Source organism: Elephas maximus, chromosome 20 (genome assembly GCF_024166365.1).
Source record: "Elephas maximus indicus isolate mEleMax1 chromosome 20, mEleMax1 primary haplotype, whole genome shotgun sequence".
NCBI classification, from domain to species: domain Eukaryota; kingdom Metazoa; phylum Chordata; class Mammalia; order Proboscidea; family Elephantidae; genus Elephas; species Elephas maximus.
This window is the reverse complement of record NC_064838.1, coordinates 27256863-27283324: the sequence shown is the minus strand read 5'-3', so window position 1 is coordinate 27283324 and position 26462 is coordinate 27256863. Positions and strand designations below refer to the sequence as shown.

Sequence of the window (26462 nt, the reverse complement as noted above, 5' to 3'; positions counted from 1 at the left end):
GCTGCAGGCACGAAGTCACGCGTGGCGGAGCACAGCTTTCCGTCCTTGGCTGAGCCACAGCCCGAGGGTCCCTGTTTCTGCCGCATTGGGCGTTACTTTCAGACCTTCGCCGCGGAGGCCGCCAGAGGGCGCTGTGGCGCCCGAGCGCAGAGGAGGCGGCGCGGCGCGGACCCTCCCCAGGCGTTGCCGGCGCCGCCCTGTCCCAGCCTCCTCTGCGGGTAAACAGACATGGCCGACGAGGGAGACGGGCAGGACCCTGCGCATAACATGGGGAACCACCTGCAGCTTCTGCCTGGTAACCTGCAGGGGCGCCGCCGGCAGCACGAGGGGACGAGCCCCGGAAGCCGCGAGCGGCGCGGCGGGGCTGGGAGGGCCGGGCGGGGCGTCGACCGCGAGGGCCGGGGCGGGGGCGCCGAGGCCGTCCGGACCCGGGGGCCGCGCCGGGAAGCGGCCCATCGTCAGGCCCCCCGCCGGCGGCCGGGTCACCGGCGCTTCGCCACCCAGCTCGGTCGTCTCGGGCTGTAGGCGAAGGTTTTGGGGAGTATTCGCTCCCGGGGGCGGGGACCCGGTCTTCTTCATCCTCTGTGTGCCCTGAGCTTGGCTCCAGTAAATGCTCTGCGATGGTGGGGGACGTGTGGGACCGAGTCAGGTTAGCAGCCGTTGCTTTCTCTGGACTTCTTCCCTTTAACAAAAGTGACAGCTGACATGTATTAAGCGCTTACCACATGACAGGCCCAGTAATAAGCACTTTGCTTGCGTTTGTCCATTTAATCCTTTCCACATCATTATTCTGATCCCAATTTGGTAGGTGCAAATTTGATTGTCAGATTAGTTAGGTGACTCGACCAAGGTCACAGAGTTGCAGAGCCTGGACTCCGGCCTGTATCTATCCGACACCGTAACCGGTGTCTCTCAACGACTTCACTGCTGAGAAAGTGATCTGGTTTTTTCAGGCATGTAGGTAAATCACGTGGTAGACTACTTTTAACTAGAGATACTTCTTAGAAATGTGATGATAAATTCAATTTTCTCTTTTCTTTATATTTTGTGAAAATTTAGACTTTGGCCTATGTTGGAATACTGGCGGGGGGCGGGGCGGGGGGAGGCATAGAATACTTGTACAAACTTTTCTTGGAAAGTTACAGACAAGAGATGATTTCCAAGAGATATTCACCCAAACCGGGACTACTAAGTGAGCCCCTTCACATATGCCAGGCAAGTTGTTAGGTTTCGTGAAGGTGAAAAGAGGTGTGATACAGAGTCTGATACTTGAGGAAGTGTTTAATCTAGATGAGGCTACTGAGAAGATAACTAGCAGAAGGCGTTTGATTTAGGGCCACATAAGTGAATGTTGTTATGGTCCTTTGGGGGAGGGATCGTTAGGAACTAGAGGGATTGGGGAAAATCCTTGTGAGTTGAATCTTGAGATATCTAAATGCATATACTTAGTATTGTTGCCGTGGTTGGTTGCCCGGAGTTGATTTTGACTCATGAGGACCCCATGTCTGCAGAGTAGAACTGTGCTCCTTAGGGTTTTTCAAGCAGGGGTTCGAACCAGAATCGGTTCGAACCCCTGCTGAGAATTTTGCATCTCCACTCCAGGTATACTGAATCAGAATCTACATTTTAACAAGATCCCCAGGTGATTCTTACATTTAATAAATTTTGAGACTCTACTAGTGGTTCTCAGAATTGGTCCCTAACCAGCAACATTAGCATCGCCTGGGAACTTGTGAGAAATGGAAACTCTCAGCAAAGTTTCCAAAAACCGGTTCCAAGCCCTGTTTTCAAGGCTGTAACCTTTTGGAAGCAGATCACCAGGCCTGTCTTATGTGCATCCTGTGGGTGGGTTCGAACCACTAACTTTTCGGCTAGTAGTCAAGCACTTGACCACTTGTGCCACCCAAAAAACCCCAAAGCCAAACCAACTGCAGTCGAGTCAATTCCGACAGGAACCTATATGCTTATTATTACTGTTGTTAGTTGCCATCAAGTCAGTTCCAATTTGACCCTGCACACAACACAAACGCTGCCCGGTCCTGCGCCATCCTCAACGTCCTTGTTATATCCTGGCCCACTGTTGGAGCCACTGTGTCAATCCATCTCGTTGAGGGTTTTCTTCCCCTTTTTTGCTGACTAACTGTGATGTCCTTCTCTAGGGACTGGTCACTCCTGATAACATGTCCAACGTGAGACAAAGTCTCGCAATCCTCGCTTCTAAGGAGTATTTTGACTGTACTTCTAAGACAGATTTATTCATTCTTTTGGCAGTTCATGGTATATTCCTTGCTATGTTTCAGCCGATTGCTGAGTGAATGGTTAGTATAGCGTTGTGAAAAATAAAACGGAAGAGGGAGGATTTATTGGAGAGAGGTTGGGTCTCAGTTATTGGGAAGCTTGCATCTCTTGCCAGTGGGGTTTGGAATTTTTTCTGTGGGTTGTCAAGAAGTAATTGCAGGTTTCAGGCAGTTGCCTAAAGAAAGCTATGCTTTAAGGATTAATTTGCTCACTGGAAGTAGCAGGGGTTGGAGGAAAAAGAGACTGAATGCATGCTCATCATATAGGAGGTATGTTTTCTATAAAAATAGACCACAGTCAGAGTCAGTGGTTGTTCCTGAAGTCAACATAGCTGAGTTGACATAAACAGAAGTGTGTCAGCTTCAGCTGAAGAGCTGAACTGTTTTTTCGGAGACATCAGTTCCGAACCCAGTGTTTCAGGGAAGATGGACACTAGGAGAAGCCACTGATGTTCTATTGGCATTCACTTGGTGCTCCTGCACGAGATGAGTCATCAGACTTTACCCTGGTAGCTCTGAAAAGTCAGCGTGTATTTTATTGGAGGGGAAGAATCAGACGTGAGAGAGCCGAAAGGTGGTGATGTAATAATAATGTTTTTCCAGATTGCATATGAGTTTTATTTGTAGAGAAACATAGGATTGTCCATAAACCCATTTAGTGTGTCTTTTTTTTTTTTTTTTTCCTTTTTTGAAGAGTAACCTTCTTAAGTGCTATGGAAATAGCTTAACATTTAAGATTCAAAGAATCTATCCTGGTCAAACAAAACATTAATAGATAAATATTGCTGAGCAGGAGGAAGTGAGTTTTAGCCATATTTTTTTAGGAGGAAGGCTGCTATAGATAAGGAAATCATTTAAAGACTAGAAAACCTTTCCAATGAAAAGTCAGAATAGTTAAAATATAATTTTTAAAAATATGAATTCTAGCCTTCAAGGTAATAGTTGATCTTTTAAACTTCCTGTTAAAGAGCAGTAGAGCAATAAAGGGAGTTTCTCTCCCTGTGGAGTGAAAGTCATGCTGTTAGAGTTGTAAAGACAGGGACTTAGGGTCAGAATAGTTTTCTTATCACTTTATATTTTTTTATCTTTTGGTAGGAACTGCTAATCAAGTGAACACTTCTATGTTCTCAGGAAAAAAAATGCATGAAGTGTTAGACTGTTGACCATTTGAATACAAGTGTTTATGTTCTTCTCAACAAAGCTTATACCCAAGAATTCTTAAGAATGAATAGGAAGTCCAAGGCAGTTACCACATTGAAAAAAATTTCTGTTTTCTATCAGGAACCTAGCTAGAGGTGCTTTGATTTAAATAATGATATGCACAAAGGAAAAATGACTGTTTTGTAATGGCACTTTATTTAGACATTTATTTGGGGCATTTAAAAATATGAAACATTCTATAGAAGAATCCTGATCAAAGCGGGGAAAATGCAGAACAGAATTTCAAATTATCATGGATTCTAGACTTTCTGGAGCCATGGAGGATGGAGGAACCCCTGAAACTACTGCCCTGAGATAATTTTTAAACCTTAAACCAAAAATATCCCCAAAAGTCTTATTAAAACCAAACAGTAGTTTAGCTTAGCTAGTAAAAGAAAGGTCTGCCTAGAGCATTACGCTCTTTTAAGAACTATCTATTTGAGATCAAACTGACAACAGGAATTCCAAGGATTCAATAGAAACCTTAGGGGGCCGTGAGTTTATGTTAATGAGGGAAGAACAACTCCGAAAAGGAGGGTGAGAATGGTTGCACAACTCAAATGTAATCAATGTCTCTAAATAATACATGTAGAAACTGTTGGTGTATGTTTTGCTGTGTATATTCTCAACAACAACAACAACAACAAAATAAAATTGGGAAAAAAATGCATGAAACATGAAGTTGGGAATGAGATTCAGTAAGTATAGTCTAGGTCAGGGTTTCTTAACCTCGGCACTATTGACATACTGGCTCAGATAATTCTTCGTTGTGGGGGTTGTCTTAAGCATTTGTAGGATGCTTACCAGCACTCCTGGTCTCTACTCATTAGATGCCAATAGGATCCCCCCTGTTACGATAACCAAAACTGTCTCCAGACATTGGCAAGTGTTCCCTGGAAGGTAAAATCGCCCCCAGTTGAGAACTACTGGTATAGGCTAGGAAATTTACCCACAGCTGGCATGACAAGAGCGGACTTCCACTTTATAGCACCTGTAGCATAGCTTTTTCTAATTTCAATTGATAGCGTAACAATTTTGCTTCATCATCCTTTCTAGTAATGTCTGATTTTTAAAGCAGACCAGCTTAGTTTTCGTAATTTAAAAAATGTGGAGAAAGCCTTCTAAGAGGTTTCTTTAAAAATATTTTTTTTATGTATCATGCCAACTTTTTAAATTTAAAATTGCACAGCAAAATTTGTATGAAAATGATTACAAACATATCATTTTTAAATAGTGTAGTGACAGCCAGGGAAGTAATGTCACTGGAGCAATGCTCCATAATTCTTCCTGCAAGGTTATGATGATATCTTTTTTTCAGTATTAACTGGTCTATCTTATTTCTTCCTTCCTTCCTTCCTTCCCTCTCTTAAAGTTAAAGTTTGAAAGAAGCTTAGAGATTGTTTTGTTCAAACCTGTGATTTTTCAGATGAGGAAACTGAGGTTTAATCAGGGTGACTGAGTTGTCTAAGGTATCAAAAGTAGTTAGTTAGGGGCAAGGAAGGAGAAACAAATCTCCAGTAGAGAAGAATTTCAAGTAATTTATGTAGATAAGCTCTTCTTAAGGACGTGAAGCTTAACTCCTCACCCCTTAAGTGTGGGCTGCGCTTAGTGATTTGCTGACAAACACCACCTCAGCCAGGAGATCAGGGTTAACATTGGCAGGGATGAGTCATGTTGATGGTCTGCACCTTTGATCCGATTTGATGAGAATGGCTCTTTACCTCTGTGGTCTTCTCCCCAAAAACAAATTAATCATGAGGAAAAACATCAAGCAAATTCCAGTTGAGGGATACTCAAAAAATACCTAACCAGTAATATTCAGAACTGTCAAGGTCGTCAAAAACAAGGAAGGTTTGAGAAACTTTCCCAGCCCAGAGGAGGCTAAGGAGATATGACAACCAAATGTAATGTGGTATCCTGGATTGATCGGATCCTGGAACAGGAAAAGGACATTAGGTAAAAACTAAGGAAATCCAAGTAAAATATGGAGTTAGTTTGTAGTAATGTATTGATGGTGGTTCCTTAGTTGTGACAAACATACCATAGCGGTGTAAGATGTTAACTGAGACAAAAGTGGATGTGGGGTATACAGGAACTCTCTGTACTATATAACTTTTCTGAAACCTAAAGCTATTCTAAAATTAAAAAAAAAAAAAGTGGTTAGTGACATAGCCTTCTGGCTGCCACTTCACAAGGCCTTAGCGATCACCACATGTGTGTGATATTTAGAAGAACCCCTCTTCTCCAGGCCTGGAATCCTCACGAATGAACTGTGTGTTTGAAAGAGAACATAGCTTTGACAGTTTCATGCATCTGTTTTTTTTTCTCTTATAATATATTCTACTTTAACAGCAGAGAGTGAGGAAGAAGATGAAGTTGAGATGGAAGTTGAAGACCAGGAGAGCAAAGAAGCTAAAAAACCAAACATCATCAATTTTGACACCAGTCTGCCAACATCACATACTGTATGTAATTTAGTAACACAAGGAATGTAAGAGTTGTGATACATTTAACTACAGATAAAAGATCCTACAAAAGCATGACTGATTTTAGCGTTACTGGCTATTACCTCACACCAAAAATTGTGGACGAGGACATTTATAGGTAGTAAAAAAAACGCTATTATAGGTAGTAGTACCATGTATTATCCTTTAAGAAATTGTTGCTATGCTTATGTTTTTACTAGTAATTGATCTACTAAAGTATTATTTTCTGTTACTAGCAGGTACTAACATTGACATTTTATACTTGGCATTTGTGATAAATAAAGTCATACTTAAAAAGTGCTCTTGAATTTGTGTGTTTGTGAGAGATTCTTCACAAAACGTTGGAAATTCTTCTAAGGCTCAAAATTAAATATTTTTCTGGGGTGTTTATGCACCAAGTTTATGACTTAAATAAATGTTTGCACCCTCCATTTATCGTCTTTTCATCTGATTTGCTCTTTAGTCTGTTGAGCTTATATTTTTATTAATATCTCTAATGACATTGTACATATGTGTGTTCTTAAACAGTACCTGGGCGCTGATATGGAAGAATTTCACGGCAGAACTTTGCATGATGACGACAGCTGTCAGGTGATTCCGGTGCTGCCGCAGGTGATGATGATCTTGATTCCTGGGCAGACATTACCTCTTCAGCTTTTTCGTCCCCAAGAAGTCAGTATGGTGCGGAATTTAATTCAGAAAGATAGAACCTTTGCAGTTCTTGCATACAGGTAAGATTTTAGTGAATTTGCTTAACATAGTCCCTCTCACATATGTCACACCAGAGGTCAGTGTTGAAGCCAGAGCCCACAGTTACTCTGTACAGGAGGTTAGCACAGGATATTGTTGATTAAAAGTCTGAAAGTGCGGTATGGAGATCTTGTTACTTTCATTAGCATCTAAATCAGACATTTACCATCACAAACAATTGAACCTCCTGGTATTTGAAATTGTTTTAATCACTAATATTTAATGTTAATCTTTCTAGAATCTTATTTTCAGGAACTATATTTAAAGAGAAAGAGAGCTTTTACTTTTTAACATAAAGGATTAATTTTCCAAAAGAATGGCTTGTTCTGTTTCTTAAAATTCATGAATTGTACAATTACTGACCAGTAGTAAATTGAAACTGTGCTTCAAATATCACATGGCAAATGGAGGAAATCAATTGTAGAGGTAGGGAATTACAGGACGTTCCCACCCAGTGCAGTGCTGCTCTAACCACCAGAAAAGATGGTCTAACAAGTGAAAGAATGTTTGGGTAGGGAAGTCAGGGTTTGAATCCCTTTCAGTCCTAGATCATTTTCCGTGATGAGAAATCTATTATTTTTCTAAAGTGCTCACTGTATATATAATCCCCTGTGTGATTTAAAAATAGGTAAAATGATAAGAGCTTTGCAGTGAGGGCTGATTGCTGTAAATTTTTTCCCATGTGTATTGCTTTTTGCCAACTTGCATATTTTAAAGTCAAATTTTCAAAAGTTTTTCTTTTTAAAATTTACCTTTGAAGTAATGTACAAGAAAGGGAAGCACAATTTGGAACAACAGCAGAGATATATGCCTATCGAGAAGAACAGGATTTTGGAATTGAGATAGTGAAAGTGAAAGCGATTGGAAGACAAAGGTTCAAAGTCCTTGAGCTAAGAACACAGTCAGATGGGTAAGAAATACCTTGTATCTTAAAGCTGTATGAACATCTTATATATAGAAATGGTTTTCTTTTTCACCTTTCGCAGTTTGTTAACTTTTAATAGTGTTTCTCTTTCGCTTTGAAGGTGTATTGCCCAGTAGTTTCCAACCTTGCCATGCATCAAAATCACCTGGGAGTTGTTAAACTATAGAAGCTTGAGTTCCAACCTCATCTCCCACCTCCAGAGAGTGATGTACTCTCAAGTGAGGCTGCAGAGCTCTTTTAAAATCATTTCCAGGTGATTCTAATGCCCAGCCACGTTTAAAATTAGTAATGTGAACCCAAAGTGAAGTGTCATTTGGAGAATGGCATCTCTCAGAGTGTAGGGAGTGAGGAGGCTGGGCGGCTTGTGAGTTCTGCTGGCTCACCAGTCAGCTGTTGTTTGCAGCATTCCTGTGATGTTTAGCAGTCGTGTTGGTTAAGCTGCCAGCTGCAGCATTTATATTTTCTTCCCCAGTGTGTATATCACCCATACATGCCATTTACATGATAAGTGCTCAATAAATTCTTTTGTTTCTGTACCATGTAAGGTTTAGAGAGTCTCTGAGTAGACTGTGGTAGCAGTAATTCATTTTGGCATGGCCGTCATGGTTAGGGTTTTTCACAAATTCAAGGAATACTTAACTCTTTTTTTTCCCCTTTAAAAAAAAAAAAAGTCTAGGTCACCTTTGTATTCTAAAAAAAATCAAAGCAAATTTCTTTATGGTTGCACGTTATCTCTGAAGGCAGTGGTTCCCAAGTCTGGCACATAAAAATCACCTATGAATCTTGTAAAGCTAGAGATTCTTGGGTTCCACCCCAGTCCTAGTGAATTGGTCTCTGATCTATAGCCAGAGTTGGAAACCTCATTAGACCTTTGTTGCACAGATAATATCTTCTTAAAAAAAAAAAAAAAATTTTTTTTTTTTGTAGTATCTTCTTACCAGATGGAAATTCAAATTTTTTTATTTACTTGTTTTAGTTTTACAAAATAGAATGGGAATTGCATGTGGGCAAGAACTATTGCCTGTTTTGTTCACATAGTGGACACATAAATATTATTGAATTAATGAAAATATACTTGGATCAGGCAGCCTTTGGGGACTAGAGAGATCATAGGGCAGTGTGGGGTGGGGTTGCCAGTGCTCTTGGGGTCTTAGTCCTTCCTTCCTGGTACTCCCCCAGAATATTCGTGCTAATCTCTCACAGGACTTTGGACGTTCTACTGTCATTATAGGGTTGACGTTTGTCTGTTTCCCTCAGTAGATAACAATGACTGAGACTTATTTGTGACTGCATTTAGGACAATAATGTTACATGAAAGAATGGCCTCCTAAGGGCTCTGCATTGTGATATTAGCAATCTCTTTTGCTACTGTGGGTTTTGCTAACAGTTCTATATTTCAAGTACTTCCTATCTTCATGCTTATCAAATTTTGACTATTTGTGAATACTACTTTACAGAAACCATAAAGGAAAATTGACTTGTGGAAAAGTGTATTTCTCAGACTGTCTTGACATCAATAACTTTTTGTTGTGGAAAAACTATTTTGAACACAAGATGGCAGTAGACCGTTAACTCTGAAAACAGGTCAAGGAATACACAACGTTTGACTCTAGTGAAAGATTATCATCAAACTGGTAGGCCTGGAAAAAGACTTGGAAAGGGCATGTTCTTTCTAGTATTCCATAGATCCACTGTTAAGACCTCTCACAAAGGTGAGTCTGTCTTAATTTAAAAGTCTTCCCTGAAATGAGATTTCTCTGGCTGCCACTACCACTCTCCTAACCACTGCCTTCCACTGCCTTCACTAGAATTGGTCAGATGAAGAAACCTTGGAGATAATTTAGTGCAGTCTCCTCTTCTTCCAAACAAGGAAACCAAATACTAGAGAGGTTAAATAATTTGCCTAATGTCATACAACCAGTACACAGCAGAGTGAGTTGATTCTAGGTGCCCTGACTCCTGATCTAATGCTCTTTCCGCTGTCCCACAATTCTTACATAGCTCGTTTGGAACTCAAGCCAGCTTCCTTTTCCTTTTCTCTAGTAAAGCAATACTAGATAATAGATTTGTTTTCAACATAAATGACCCTCCATTTGTAAACAATATAATGGTACTTTCTAACTTTACCTGGGCTAAGAATGTTTCTTTGGCATCTTCTGAACACATGGAAATTATGATTTTTTTGAAATTAAAAAATAGAAGGGTATCACTGAGTCATTGTAGGACTCTTCAGGAATTTCTGAGTACTTCTTACCCTGGTGGCATAGTGGTTAAGTGCTTAGTGGTTAAGTGCTATGGCTGCTAACCAAAAGGTCAGCAGTTCAAATCTACCAGGCACTCTTTGGAAACTCTACGGGGCAGTTTTACTCTGTCCTCTAGGGTCGCTATGAGTCAGAATTGACTCGACGGCAGTGGGTTTGGTTTTGGATTTTTTTCTTAGCACGTACAGAGGAGGAGGGGATTAATACCCTATTTGGAATTACAAGAGACTTCTTCTTAACTGTCATAATTGACACCAGTAGTTGATAGTCAGAAAAGTTAATTAAAGCCAAAATAATAAAAATTTATGCATATATCCCTTAAACATTTTATTTTAACTTAAAACATATAAATGTACATTCACTCAGTTCTCATTTGATGGCAAGACAAGGTCTTGTCTTTGAATTGGATCTGCATGTTCAAGAGTTTGAATTGGGTCTTTCTCACATAAACCACTTTCCTCGCACATCATCCATGTATAGTTTACGTTCAAAGTTTTTCTTTAAAGAGATTCTAAAGATAATCACAAAACAGTTTAAGTACAGAACTTTTTTTTTAGATTTTTGCAATTTTTTCCTAATAAAGCTGTCTGAACCTAATTTGACTGCATTTTTTAATGGTTCAACTTAATGTTCATTGAAGCAATTTTATTTTTGTACACAGAGTTCATTGGTTTTCATAATATTTATATAGATTATGTAAACATAATCAAAATAACAACTGCCACAGGCAGGTTGGGAGGAAACAAAACCAGCTTATGTTAAGAACAAAACTCAGCTGCTGGGTGAAAACCAGCTCTGCTTGTGTGCCACAGCCACTGGGCGTGTTGAACAGAGGTGACAGAGTACTGCTTAATCCTGCAAGGCAGTTCAGACAGCCTGTACTGCAGACTAAGAACCCAAATGGTCTGTAAGCGGATGGCTCAATTCTCAGTCTTCATCCCAATACCTTTAACATGAATGTTTTTATCGTTGTAAAATAAAATCTTGTAGTTGGGTAAAACATAAATTATATTTGGTTACTGATAACCTTGAAGAAGAATCAGGTTTTTAAAATTTTCTGTAGGATAGTATATACTTTGCTTTAGGAATATGATTAGCAAGTATTTGTGCTCATGCATCAGGTGAGGAAAATTGAGGTTTCGTTTGTATTTAATGAGCCCTAGTAATACAAGAACATCTGAACATAGTTGAATTTTTTTTTTCAGCATTTTCCGAAGTCATGTAGACACAAATTTTCTAAGTGTTTTTAAGAAGCTTGCCAAGAAAGAAATGCAGTTAGTGGAGTGAGTCTAATATCATTAAATTAAACCTAGATGTTTTCAGACACACTGAACTGTTTAGTAGAAATACCAGAATTTCATTCATACCTTTGTAGATCATGACAGTGGTTGCTGCGAAGGACTACCGTAGAAGCCTTAAATATATTGAATAATGAAGCAGAGACTTTTGATATATTCGACTGTCAATCTGGCAGCCTTGTTCTAGTTTGAACATACTGATACCTTCTACATTTCAAAACCTACTCTCTGGGAGGCATAATGCCTCAAGAAGATAGCTCATAGGTACAATCTACTTGTTGGCCTTAGTTCATGACAAGGTGCTTGCAATTGCAATATTCTCAAATAGCATTTAGTTGAGATAACTTTAAAGTAAAAACAAAATACTATGCGTATTTCGAGTTCTTAGCATATTCAGTGACTTGAAGATGAGAAGAGAATGCACACTGAAATAAAGGCTACATATAATACTCTTTCTAATCTCATTTTAACTCATCCATGTGAATGGAATCTTGATTTCCTCTTCCTGATCTCTATCTGCTCTCAAGTTGGATGACTTATGAGACGGGATGGGTGTAAGAGTCAGGGTAAGGAGTCGGGGAGATGGGAGTGGTGGGGTGTCTAAGAATTTACCAGTTAATTCAGAAGTATCAATTTAAGCAGTAGTTGGTTGTATGATGATTTTTTAAAAAACTTTGTTTTATTTATACAGCCTATGTATTCATCTAAAATGTAAAAATCTCCCTTTTCTGTTTTAGTGAGATTAAAACTCGGTACCTTAGGTTATCTTTGGTATGATTTATAAAGTAGTGTTTTCTAAAAAGTTCCTATATCTAACACCAGCATTTGATGAGTATGTTTAAAAAAGATAACTTTGAAAATCTTAGTTTTTAAAATTATCCTCATTGTTTAGAAACTTATAATCTGAGTTAGTATATCCTAAAAATGAACACCATGCTTGATTCTCTTTATTTTAGAATTCAGCAAGCTAAAGTGCAAATTCTTCCTGAATGTGTGTTGCCTTCAACCATGTCTGCAGTTCAGTTAGAGTCACTCAATAAGTGCCAGATATTTCCTTCAAAACCTGTCTCATGGGAAGACCAGTATTCATGTAAATGGTGGCAGAAATACCAGAAGGTGAGAAACTAATTTTTTATGAATCTTCAAAGAGGAGAATGTTTGAAGAATGAAACAGAAACAGCTGTCATGATTCATCCCCAGACACTTTCTGTGGCAATACTGTAGCTGAAGTTGATCATAGCTGGAGCTTCTAAAAACTTTATAACAGCAGTTTGTAAATGTAATAACATATCATGCAACTGAAAGATGTTTTTGATGTTATGTTTATCAAGTATGTATTTAGTTGCTTGAGATTTTTTTAATTCCACAAAAATCTCTTTTTAGATCAGATTTTTGGTTCTAGAGCCATAAGCACGTTACCTTAAAGAGGGAGAGGAGAAGCCTCAAGAAGCACAGGGTAGTCGTAGAGTATGTTTAATCTCTTCCAGACTTCCGAGAGAAAACCTTTTCAGTTATATTTTTTGTAAAATGCTGTTGACTTCCAGAGATTGGCTTCAAATTTTGTTGTTGTTATTAGTTGCCATTGAGTTAGCCCCAACTCATGGCAACCTTATGTATGACAGAACAAAACATTGCCTAGTTCTGCACCATCCTTACAGTCTTTGGTATGTTTGAGCCCATTTTTGCAGCAACAGTGTCAATCCATTCTCGTGGATGGCTTCACTCATTTTCAGTAGCCCTGTACTTTACCAACCATGATGTACTTTTCTAGTGATTGGTCCCTCCTGATGACATGTCCAATTTAAGCAAGACAAAATCTCACCGTCCTCGCTTCTAAGGAGCACTATGGATGTACTTCCTCTAACACGGTTTTGTTTGTTCTGGCAATCCGCGGTATATTCAGTATTCTTCGACATCACAATTTGAATGTGTTAATTCATCGTTTTAGGTCTTCATTTTTCATTGTCCAGCTTTCATATGCATATGAGACGATTGAAAAGACCCTGGCTTGGGTTAGCTACACCTTAGTCCTCAAAGTGACATCTTCGCTTTTTAACACTTAAAAGAGGTCTTTTGCAGCAGATTTGCCCAATGCAATACATCATTTGATGTCTTGACTACTGCCTCCATGGGCATTGATCATTGATCTAACCAATCCAAACCCATTGCCGTCAAGTCAGTTCCCGCTCATAGCGACCCTACAGGACAGAGTGGAATTGCCCCATAGGGTGCAGCTGGTGTATTTAGAGTGCTGACCTTGTGGTTAGCAGCTGAGCTGTTAACCACTTTGCTACCAGGGCTACCATTCTGATCTAAGTAGAATGAAATTCTTGATTTCAGTGTTTTCTCCATTTATCATGACGTTGCTTACTGATCTAGTGAGGATTTTTTGTTTTTATGTTGAGGTGTAATCCGTACTGAAGGCTGTAGTCTCTGATCTTCATCAGTAAGTTCTTCAAGTCTCTGCACTTTCAGCAAGCAAGGTTGTGTTATCTGCAGATTGTTACTGAGTCTTCCTCCAATCCTGATGCTGTGTTCTTCATATAGTCCAACTTCTTGGGTCATTTGCTCAGCATACAGATTAAATAAGTATGGTGAAAGGATACAACCCTGACGCACACCTTTCTTGACTTTACACTGTGGTGTAACCCCTTGTTCAGTTCAAAAAGTTGCCCCTTGGTCTATATACTACAGGTCTATGTTCCTCATGAGCACAGTTAAGTGTTCTGGAATTCCTGTTTTTTACAGTGTTATCCATAATTCGTTATGATCCACACAGTCAAATGCCTTTACTTAGTCAATAAAACACAGGTGAACTTCTTTCTGGTATTCCCTGCATTCAGCCAAGATCCATTGACATCAGCAGTGATATCTCTTGTTCCACATCCTCTTCTGAATCCAGCTTGAACTTTTGGCAGTTCCCTGTTGATGTGTGGCTGTAGCCATTTTTTACTTATCAGTAAAAAATTATTTACATGTGATATTAATAATATTTTTTTATAATTTCCACATTCCATTTGATGAGCTTTCTTTGGAATGGGCACAGATATGTATCTCTTCTAGTCAGTTGGCCAGGTAGCTGTCTTCCACATTTCTTGGCCAGAAATGAGTGAGCGCTTCCAGCATTGCATCTGTTTGTTGAAACATCTCAGTTGGTATTATGTCATTTCCTGAAGCTGTGTTTTACACCAACGCCCGCTTCAGTGCAGCTGGGACTTCTTACTTCAGTACCATTGGTTCTTGATTGTATATTACCTCCTGAAATGGTTGAACACGGACCAGTTGTTTTTGGTACAGTGACTGCCTGCTCCTTTCATCATCTTCTGATGCTCCCTTTATCGTTCAGTTTTTTGCCCATAGAATCCTTCACTATTGCAGCTCGAGGCTTGAATTTTCTCTTCAGTTCTTTCAGCTTGAGAAATGCCAACCATGTTCTTCCATTTTGGCTTTTTAATTCCAGACCTTTGCACATTTCATTGTAAATACTTTGCATTGGATCACAGAAGTTGGCTTGAGATTAGGTGCTCTTTAAAAGTATTGCTTGTTTTGTCTCTAATTCTTACATCCTTTTGGCTAGATCATTCTTTCTCTTAGAAAAAAAATTGATAAAGCCTGTTTCTACTCATTAGTGAACTGCATCAGTTTTGAGTATAGCTAATATTTATGATTTCGGCCAAAAGAAAAAGCTTACTAGTTTCTAATTTAGAATAAATTGGCTTTTTGAGGTCTATCTATTAAAAATATATAAAGACAATTTCCGTTATAACCTTAGAAATTCTGCATTGGTCATCCCTTGCTCTTTGTTGAGTAGTGAGGGTTTTAAATTTTGGTGTAAAGTAGTGTAGGATCCCAACCTGTGTAAATTACTATGGAGTCCTTGGGTGGTACAAATGGCTAATGCTCTTGCTTGCTAACTGGAAGGTTGGAGGTTTAAGTTCCCCCAACGGCAGGCACTTTGGAAGAGGGGCCTGGTGACACACTTCTGAAAAATCAGGGATAGAAAGCCCTATGACTCACTGTTCTACTCTGACACACACGGGGTTGCCATAAATCAGAATCAACTTGACAGCAACTGGTTTTATTCATAAGGGGGTCTCATAGACTGATCAGTGTACTACCACTTTGAACATTTTCAATGGTAGAATTCATCCAGTTTTCAGAGAGAACTTTGTGCAAGGTGGTTACTTGATGGGCATCAGGCTCATAACTCTGAGTGGCTGTAGACTTCTTGGTCCTGTAAGTCTGTATTTCAACTGACCTGTCTGTGACATGCTGTACTGTTTTAATTAGTGTTTCTAAAAAGATTCTAATAAGAAAGCTATAATTAGACTGTTAATTCCCAGACAGCTTTGAAACTAATATTTTAGATGGTCTCACAATATTGAAACTGCCTTCAGTTTGCAGGCAGCTTTTGTACAGCTGTGCAGTACTTCTCTGGTCAAACCTGAGGCAGACACTAAATACACTTCCACCCTTGTTTCTTTGAACAGTAGTGCAGAGGCAGATTTTATACACCTGTTGAAATAAGTCTGCTGAAGATAGCTCTGTCAGGATGTGGGCCAAGGAGTGGGTATGGAATTTATGAGCTGAAAATGAAAATGACCTCTTCTTGTCTTTGGTGTACTAATTAATGTTAACTATAAGTTTGTGTGTATAGGGGGTTATTGTACTTGTGTTTCATTTTCAAAAGGCATTAAAAGAAAATTAAGTATTTTGATTTACAGTTTTTCCACACCAAGACCGATGGCTAAAAATTCTAAGTTGTAAGCATAGGGTGAAAGCGATTGTAGTTAATTCCTAACTGATTAGTTCTGTGTCCTGCCCCCAGTGTCTTGCAGTCTTAAACCTGAACTCGGGTTTAGCAAATAAGACAGCTTTTTTAAAGTTAATTTTTGTTTGAATTACTGATGAAATTTTTCCTATTCTGTGTGTAGAGCACCTCAGGTTGTTCACATTGAAATCAGAATTTGCCCTTTTCAACTGGATTGGCACTGGCTCATCAAGAGCAAGAGAAGACAGACCTGCAAAGACCGAGGAAGCACATATTGTCTGGGACTGGTCCTCTGACCTTTCTCTACTCTCTTATTTCTCCAGTCATTGTGGACTTTCAAAAATTAGCCCTCGGTTGTTTTCATGTTCAGGGTTGCCAATGGCTAGACATAAGGTACTAAGATGCTGAGGAATTAAAAAATGATGCTGAGGAATTAGAGAGGCATAAAATGTTTTAGGAGCTATAAATCCCTTCATCACATGTATTTTTCAGACATCACATATCTAAAGGGTTCCCTTGTTTAAATTTTGAATATAATTTCTTAGGTTCTGAAATGTGGGATCTAGTTCATTAGGCCAAGAAGAATTGCTAGCTGATCTATTTTGGGCCCCAGGTGATCTATAGACTGTTTCACTTCAGAGAGACCACTTAGAGCCATTCTGTGTGCATTAACAAGTGGAATCCAGCACAGGGAAAGGAGGTGGCAGGTACCACAGGCGGAGACTCCATATGCAGTTGGTCTCTGGAACCGTCTCAGTGGTTCGGCTTGCTGCATCTTTAGCTAGACAGTAACTTGCCATGGGACTGGAGTATGTATGTAATAGTTGCTTGACTTCAGATCTGGGGCTCAGATTCACTCCTCTCCATAGAGTTTACTCACCTCTGGCTCAACATATCCCATTGTGATCTGAAGCAGGACCACCATGTGTACTGCCTCCTGTCTAACAAGTAATTAAGGTGGTCAGAGTTAGGAGATACTTAGTCTAAGCTGATGTGGGCTAAGCAGGCTACCACACACTTTACCAGCAAAAAAGATACTTAAAGGATCCAGGTGTGTAGTCTCCCTGAGAGGTATTCACTTAACCTTGAAACTGCACATACACCTCTTAAAACTTGCCATTGAAAACTAAACATCCCAAAGAGCATAAAATTATTTAAGCTTCCAGAAGTTTTCATGTGTGATCTTCCGTACTGACAAGGAGGTATTAGGGAAGATTCAACATATGTCCCAAATGATTAGTTGGGCCATTATAATCACAAACCCTCTCCAAAACCCTCTTCCACCTGGAGACCATCTTCATTCCATGATTTGGTCTTTAATACTCATTTTTATTTCTTTCTTTTCTAGTCACAGTGACCTTTTCTAGTCATTGGGTTTACTGTAGAAGAATTCCCTCAGAAAGAAGTGAGGAAACTTTTTTAACCTATTTAGAGAATGACTTCAGTGTTTCTAACTACACTGCCTACTTGCCAGGACGACCTGCTTGTTCATTTATAAAGCCCCTGCATGTTAATCAGAAAAGAGTTGAATGTGAAATATAAAGAGAAATGTGGAAACAGAAAGTGATTGATGGCCATCGTTTTAGCCACTGCAAAACTTAAAAGCCATGGTTGCTCCTGCTTATCATGGAGCAGAGAGGAACTGAGCACTTGTTCAGAATGGCAGGGCAGTTGTCACACATGAGCTTACGGGTTAGTTCTAAGTCTTCCAGAGCTTATGTAGATACAGATAAATAGTCTTACTTTTTTCCTCTTTCTAATGCAAAAGAATACATACTGTCTTGGACCTTATTCTCTCCCTTAATGGTGTATCTTAAAGGAGGTTCTCCCATATAAGTTCATGGAGCACTGCTTCGTTCTTTTCAAAGCTGCACAGTATTCTGTTGTATGGATACCCTGTAATTCATAAAGCCGCCCCTATTGACGGCAGACCTGCACTAAATAATGTGTACAAATGACCTTTCATACAGGTAAAACTGTATGGTAAATTTCCACAAGTGGGGTTGTTCGGTGAAAGGATAAATGCATTTGTGATCTTGACAGATAAAGGAGATTGTACCTATTGATACTCCCATTATCAGTGTTCCATGTGGCCTCACGTTGTGATATCAAACATGATTTTTGCTGATCTCATAAGTGAGATACAGTATATTTTTGGAGCTTTAATTTTAATGTCTCTGAATGAGGAAAATCAGCATTTTATGCTTAAGAGCAATTTGTATTTCCTTTTCTTTGAAGTGTCTGTATTGGCTTGTCGATTTTTAGGAGTTCTTCATATATTAGGGAGCTGATCCCTTTGTCTGTAATTAATGAGTTGCAGACATTTTCCCTAGTTTGTCATTTGTCTCTTTGATTTTGGTGTACTTTATCATGCAGAAGTTTTATTTTCTTTTTATGTAGTTGGATTTGTCTTTTTTTTTTTTTTTAATGTTTCTGGATTCTAAGTCATAGCTAGAAATTATTTCCTCATGCAAAGGACTGCCTTCATGTTTTCTTTTTATATTACTTATGATTTAATTTTACATTTAAAGCTTTGGGCCATTTGCACTTTATCCTAGTACATGGTACAAAGTATGAATTCAGTCTTTTCTTTTTTCAGATGGCTACCATTGTCCCATTTCCTGAAAAGTCATTTTCTCCTACTGATTTGAGGTGCCACCCTTATAATAGACCAAATTCATATGTTTTTATCTTTTTTCTGCTCTGTTGGTCTGTCAGTCTGTCTGTGCACCACCACCATACTGGTTTAACTGTTGACAGTTTATAATTTGTGTAGATGCAAATACAGCTAGTAATTCCCTTCCCGTGGCATCGAGTTGATTCTGATTCACAGAGCCTCTATAGGACAGAGTAAAACTGCCCCCATGGGTTTCCAAGGCTGTACATCTTCACAAAAGCGGACTACCACATCTTCCTCCCGCAGAGCAGCTGGTGGTGGGTGCAAACTGCTAACCTTTCAGTTAGCAGCTGAGAGCTTAATCACTACTTCACCAGGGCTCCTTTCTCCCCCAAAGCTTTCATGGCTACTATTGTTTATTAATTTTTCCACATAAACTTTAGAATCTATTTTTGTCCTGTTCTGGAACAACAGTAGGAGCTGTAAGAGCAAGAACAACACTTATAGTCTATTTTTATATTTAAAAAGAAGAAAAATCTTGAAATTTTGGACAGAGTAGTGATTTCTCTGGCATACACCTTACGTATGTATTTAGATGTGCCCCATTAGCTTACAAGCCCCTCAGGAGCAAGAAAGAGCTTACCCTTCCATCCCAGTTCTTAGCATCAAGTACGGATTTGGTAAATGAAGAAAGGAAATAAAACCTTTTTAGCATTTGAATTATTTAGATAAATTGTTTTTATGATACATGGCTCAATGTAATGGGATTTAACACAGTAAAAGACTACTTTTGCTCACTACATAAGGGGCAATCAAAGGTAATGATTTGCCAGTTATATGTAGCCTCCACATTACTCTTCTAATGTCATTGTGCTTCAAAGACCCATTTAAGTGAAGTTTCACTTTTTTTTTTAAATGTTCTTCTTTGTTGGGAGACAAAGCTCAGGCCTTAGTTGTGAGGCTTAAAAATGGGAGGATGTGATAGATTACTTCTAGGTAACAGAGATTCATTTTAAGGGCCTGTGTGCCTGCTTTTGGTAGTAAATCCTGTTCCCAGACCAGAGAAAAGTTTCAAAGTGCCTGAACTTTTTGGTTAGTACTAAAATTTTCTTGAAGTGTAATCCTTTTATGAAGTAAATCATGATGTTGATATACCTGAAGAATGCCCATAAATTGCTAAGGCTTATCATCAGTATTACCCAGGTATTAGATAAGAGCCTCTCCTGTTGTGCCAGAAAGCTATAATGGGACTCTTAAATTTGAGGATGTTGAAGTGGCTTAAATTTTGGCAGTTGCTCTGTAAAAGCTAGCTAATCTTTTCAGGTATACCTCTCTACAGTGTGTATATTTGACTATGTAAAGTGCACCACAAATAGGAAGAAGCACATTAAGCGTAATTCATTTGCTAATAGAACTTTGGGAATCTGTCAGGATGATTCAGATATCTTAAGAGGCCTTCTTGTTTTAAAAAGTAGAAAGTAAGACACATGAGATTGTAGCTTGTTCACATTCACGAAGCATGGGTGGTACCAGGGTGAATGTTAACAACCTTGACAGAATCCATTGCTCTGAATATACTAGCACACCATATTCTATTCTCTTTATAATTGGAAGTAACATTATTTATGTATGAATAAAATTTTTCAATTTCTTTTTCTTGGACACGGGCACCAAAAAATTACAGGCTGTTGCACGATGAAAGTGATCATCCTAATGTGTATATATTAATGATTGAATTGGGAGCACGTTAATCAGCCAAGCCAGAATTTTCCGTTGGGTCTTTATCATTTTGTAGTTTTAAGAATATGTACCTCTAGAAAGTAAGCTTTTCTCTGCTAAAATGTAAGCTCCACAGGGCAGTGATGTTAGTCTTTTTGTCGTTGTTGCTGTTTTCTTCACTGGCATACCACAAATGCATAAAAATAATGCCTGACACATACTAGGAACTTGGAAAATATTTGTCGAATGATGATTAGAGTCAGACTCCCTACACACGGGTCCTGTTTAACCCCCGTCTGTTAGCTGAGTAACCTTGGGCAAGTTGTGCTGTCCTGCTGTGCTTGTTTCTCTACCTTTAAAATAGGCTTGCACTACCAGCCTTACAGGATGGTGGTAAGATATGTGCAGTACTTGGTACTTGGCACAGTATTAATGGTGCTGTTGCTATTACTGAATATTCAGTTACCTGACAGGCTGTTAGCATTTTTTACGTGGTTGGTCTGTGGCAAAAATCCTTACGTTATTACTGATGTAGACAGTAAAGGAGAATTATTGGAGAGTGCCTTAAGGACCATATCGTCTGTCCCCTCAGGCTTAAATCACTTCATGATGCCATCCCAGACCATCTTTAGGTAGCCTCAAAAATAAATATACTGAGCCAAAAATCATTCTCACTTAAAGAATCCACTGGTTTGCACTCAAGTCTGTCCTCTTCCATGTAGCAGTTCCTAAAATATTTGAAAACAACTATCACATTCCCTTGAGAGATGGCTCCAAACCAAACAGCCCTCACGGGTACTCAAGACAGTCTCCTCAGCATCCTTGGCCCTTAACTCTGAAAGTTCCGTTTCGGTGGCATAGCTTCCAGCATCACAGCAACACACAAGCCCCACAGTACGACAAACTGACAGACACGTGGGGGAGAGTAGCATTATTGGCTCTTATTGTGGATTCTAGACTTCTAATATAACTAGAATAGGATTGAGAGGGGAGTTCTGCAGCACACCTAAGTCTACATCACCGAAGTCCCTCAAGTCCTTTTTACGTGTGCCAGATTGCCATGTTTCTCCATTTCATACCTGTTCATTTGGTCCTTCTGGTGCAGAAGTACGATCTTCCTTCTTGTTCCAGTCTGTTGAGGTTCTTTTTGATCTACCCATAATCTGTTGCCATCGAGTTGATTCTCATAGTGACCCTATAGGACAGAGTAGAATCGCCCCATAGAGTTTTCCTAGGATGTAATCTTTAAGAGAGTAGATTGCTGGGTCTTTTCTCCCACAGAGCGGCTGGTGGGTTTGAACTGCTGACTTTTTAGTTAACAGCCAGCACTTTAACCACTGCACCACCAGGGCTCCTTTCTTTTTGATCTACCTGATTTCTTCTCCCTCCCAGGTTCATATGTCCTGCCCTATGTCAGTTAACCCTTTCATGCTCATGGGTACCTCTAGGGACCGAGTACTTTTTCTGCTGCGGAAGGTTTATCGGGAAGCTGCTGCACCACCGATAGTGCGTGCTGCCGTAAGGCGGGGGCCTTTATGGCTGTTTGAAAGGGAAATTTGCCGCAAATTACTGTTTTCACAAGGGTAATTGTATGAGTTGTCTAAATTTTTGAAATTTTACTTGTTACACATATGTACCAGTAGACCCTTGTGAAGACTCTGGGGTATAATTAGTGATACTTCATATGTACCACTAAACACTTAGGGTAGGCTAGTGGGAGGGGGCAAGAAGAAAAAATTCATACTACCAAAAATTCTGACACACTCAGTGATTCAGCATGCTTCCCTTAATGAAAACACATGGTCTCAACAAGAAAATTCAAAATAGAAAATAATTGGTTCACGTTAACAGTTTATTTACCATGAAATTACAAACATTTGTAGATATACAGGGTTTTTTTGTTTTTTGAAAAATATTTTTTGTTCTGTATGTTCAGTATGCCTTTTTCTTTGATCAGTTACATAACATTCCCTAGTGCAAACGTGTGTAACAATTCAATGTTGATGGATGTTACGTCGTTTCTAAGCTGTTGCTAGTAACAGTACTGCGGCAGTACATCCTGTCAGTCATATTTCTGTGTCCTGTGAAACACACTGGCTTCTCTTTACAAAATTTCTCGATTGTTTTTGCACATTTGTCCTTCCAGATGAACTTTGGGTTCTGTTTCTAAATTCCAGTCTCACTACTGCTTTGGATACACACTTCGAGGACTGACATCTTAACCCTTAATTTTTCCCATCAAATATTGAAATTCTTCAAGAATTTAAGTATAATGCACATTTTTATATGGATTTAGCATGCTTCTGTTTGGATCCCAAAATAAAACAATTGGAAGAGATACGTAATGGGCTTCTGTTTTCCCTGAGTTTTATGAAATGGGGATCTTGATTATGAAGTTTCAAGTATATGATAACTTTATTCTTGGAATCGTCTCACTTTTTATGTTTGCCTCTATAGTGGCTGAGTGGAGGCTCATTTACAGTTTTCACAGAAAGAGTTTGGACTGTATTTTAAGGTTTTCACTGCAGATACCAGACAAGTAATGACTAATGTAAATGCAAAAAGTACAAAGTAGAAGTAGGATTAGTGACTCTTCAAGGTCACGACCATCCAGCTTAGTAGATGACCATCTATTGTGGGATTATCTACAAAATGTTCTCTTTTTAAAATAAAATCTTTTCCTGAAGTATTTTAAAAATGTCGCGTTTTCCACCATAAAAGAATCTTCATCCTGTGGGTTCTTTTCAAGTGACTTTTTTTTTTTTTTTTTCAGAGAAAGTTTCATTGTGCAAATCTGACTTCATGGCCTCACTGGCTGTATTCCTTATATGACGCTGTAAGTAACGAACCTTAAACTTTGTGCGTCTGGGGTAGCCATGTCACGATTAAAGGTCATTAGAACAAAACATAGGCTTTCATGCTCAGTCGTGTTTTATATTCAGAACTAATGGCATTACCTACATTTCATAAAGTAGAAAGGGCAGAAATCAAATTCTGCTGGGTGTTGCCTCTAAAGAATTTTTATTTTTTCCACAGTTTCCAGTGGCTTATAACTTAAGGGCAAGATATTATGAGACTTGGGTTTATTAAGCAGTTCATTTGAAATTCTGTTGAGTTGGATAGTGCTTTGACATTTAGAAAATTAATCCTGCATAACTGTTTCTTTTTTTCCTAAATAAGCGTAACAACTATATCCTGGTCACTATTAGGTGCATTCCATGAGCCTTTTTGCTCCTCGAATACCAGGCATTGCTTCATCTTGCAAACTCACTAAGGGACAGAGTGCTGGAGTAAATCTGGGTTTTGGACACAAAGACCAGGTTGAAAATTTGATTCTATCACTTACTCTGTAATTTGGGACAAATTGATTCTCCAGGTATCTGTCAAGTGGGATAATACTGCACTTGGCATACAGTAGGCATTTAACAAATGTCAGTCATTGCTCTTAGTGAACTACCTTGCCCACAAATCTGGAGTTTGAGGCAACTTTTTTAAGAGTAGGTTTGGAGTATTTATGACCTGTAGGCACTAAAGGAAACTGCAGTTATCTCAGCCCTACAGCTGCTTTTGAACCGTTTTAAGTATACAACATCCAAGAGTATTTTGCAGACACTGGGAAAAGATAATAAGCACTCTCATGGAGTAAATAGATGCCAGGTAAGGTGTGTGACTAGCAAGTGCTAGAGCAGTTTATAGGAGCTACATCTCTCTGGACGGAGTCAGAAAAGGCTTTACTGAAAGTGGGAGAACAGGGGCCAGTTCTAAGCAGGAGCTTGGAACAGAGTGTCTTATCAAGGCAGTGAGCGAGCAGCACGTGCCCCTGGGATAGACTATGGGTGAGAGAGCCTGGAAAGCAGATACAGTGTTGGCGAAGGTGTCCGGGCTCCCTCGTTTCTGCATAAGGAAATAGACACATTTAAACTAGGATTCAGATGGTACGTTTTTACCACATGCTGATGACTTAAATTGCTATTAGCATATTAGTTTTATTAAAGAGTTGAAAAGCTGACAAAACCAAAACACCCCATTGCTGTCGAGTAGATTCTGATTCAGTTGAAAAGCTGACAGTAGATTTTTAAGTCTGTGAACCTTACTATGGCTTTTATTTTAAACAAGGAAACCTTAATGGATAGAATCAAGAAACAGCTGCGTGAATGGGATGAAAATCTAAAAGATGATTCTCTTCCATCAAACCCAATAGGTACTGAAAGTCACTTTCCTTCCTGTGCTCTGTAGTATCTTGCTCAGAGGAATCATTTGATGTGCTTTCTATTTAATGAAACAAATTCTTTATTTAAAACTAATGAATATTTTTTAATTAGTTCTGTAAAGCTCAGCATTTGAAAAATGAGTATTTTTCAAATGTAACAAAGTTTCTTATAATCTGTGAGCATTCTAATTTTAGGCAAGGTTTCCATAAAAAGTTCAAACTGCAAAAAAAAGGCTGTCATCAAAAAATACTATTTGGGTGTAAAGATCTCCCTTTGCCTGTTCTTTAAGGTGCCTTTAAATGAAGCGATCCCAGTTCTAAGATTAACCTATTTATATAAGGTCTCCGTGTTTGCTTGCAAGGTTCAGTTTAGCTACTTTTTGAATCTTTTAGCAGATAAATGACTTTTTGTAACATGAATTTGATTTCATATTTAGAAGATCACATTTACAAAGTAAGTTTGGGAAGAGTTTTTCTTAAGAGTATATGCTTGATAGCTGGTATACTTTAGTATTGTTTTTAATTGTATGCAATGTGTACTTTGAGAAGCCTGTAGGTAAGGGTTTATTTCAAAAGGAAGTTATCCGATGAGTTTAAAACTGAAAAACCCACAATGTCTTTAAGATTTTTCTTACAGAGTAGCTGCTTGTCTTCCTATTGATGATGTATTAAGAATTCAGCTCCTTAAAATTGGTAGTGCTATCCAACGACTTCGCTGTGAACTAGACATTATGAATAAAGTAAGTAAAATTATGTTTTTGAAATCCATGTGTAGTCGATCTAGAGACCTAGGCTGCATTCTTGGGACCAGTAGTCCAACCATGAGAGCTGTAGGGTCCAGCAGTGTATTTGTCAGGGATTACATTAAAAATATTTTAAAAGATAATTGAAACATTTCACTTGGGATCACGCAGATAAACTCGATTGTTTTGCTTTCCTCAAATATGAATACTTAATCTAATGCCTGTATGTGATTGAACTTAATGAGCTTTCTACATGGTATATCTGTGGTTAGTTATCAGATAGTCACTATTCCTTTATCCTAGGTGATCATTTAGTTTTATAAGTATGTGGCAGATTTAGGGTTTTTCTTACCCTATCTTTAAAAAAATGGTTGAAAGGAAAATATAGTATTTTGGTATTGAGAGGGTGCAATAAAATACCCTAGAAAACTTTCTTGAGGAGCTATGTAATTACATAATAAAACGAATAATTTTCTCTTAAATTTTTAGTGTACTTCCCTTTGCTGTAAACAATGCCAAGAAACAGAAATAACAACCAAAAATGAAATATTCAGGTAAGATCTGTTATTACATTTTTAGTATACTTCTGAATACATTTTCCAGCTGCCTTTTCAGAATTAGATTGTATTTTCAGTTTCTGTGGTAATACTCAGCAAAGTGAGGAATTAGCTCAGTTTTGGATAGGCAGTCTTCCTGACAGGGTACTCAGAGCAACAATGGCTGTGTAAGGAAGGGTTACTCATAGGTAACAAGGGTGGTAAAATAAAACAACCAGGCATTAAGTTTCCCACCTTTTTTTCTCCCAGTATTTGTTGAGAATCTTACACATTAGAGTATCTTTTTAGTGATTAAGGACCTAAAATGAATACCTCAAACATTGTATCTCAACCATTATCGGTTTTACCACATAGGGCCAAAGATAAAACAGAGTATGCGTCTGAACATGTGTGGGTTATGTGATACTAGTGTTTGAAAGTCATTTTATGACAAATTCATCAGAATTATAAATCAAGCAGGCAAAGAAACTGCTACCTGTAATCGCCTGCCCAGGCATGGCCACACGAGACCTCTGCATTGCACCGACACTGTCAGAGACCCTGTTAGATGAACTTGAGATCTGTCTGTTTTCCAGTATATATGATGAGGGAGGTTAAAAACAAAAAATTATCGAAAACTAACTAAAAG

At 38.7% G+C, this 26462-nt stretch overlaps 1 protein-coding gene across 2 annotated transcripts in view; it reads left to right on the top strand.

The window, feature by feature from the left end:
• Window positions 1–211: 211 nt before the first annotated feature.
• The window catches only part of CRBN (cereblon), a 29092-nt gene continuing 2841 nt past the window's right edge, over window positions 212–26462 (top strand). Inside the window, exons 1-9 of one of the 2 annotated variants that reach the window (XM_049862040.1) lie at window positions 212–295; window positions 5853–5962; window positions 6512–6714; window positions 7494–7643; window positions 12174–12333; window positions 23098–23160; window positions 24441–24525; window positions 25159–25274; window positions 25767–25831. In XM_049862040.1, the coding sequence (XP_049717997.1) occupies window positions 229–295; window positions 5853–5962; window positions 6512–6714; window positions 7494–7643; window positions 12174–12333; window positions 23098–23160; window positions 24441–24525; window positions 25159–25274; window positions 25767–25831 (1019 nt within the window). In that variant the 5' untranslated portion in view covers window positions 212–228. Of the gene's footprint in view, window positions 296–5849; window positions 5963–6511; window positions 6715–7493; window positions 7644–12173; window positions 12334–23097; window positions 23161–24440; window positions 24526–25158; window positions 25275–25766; window positions 25832–26462 lie in introns of both variants that reach the window. The other variant, XM_049862039.1, reaches the window with a different exon arrangement.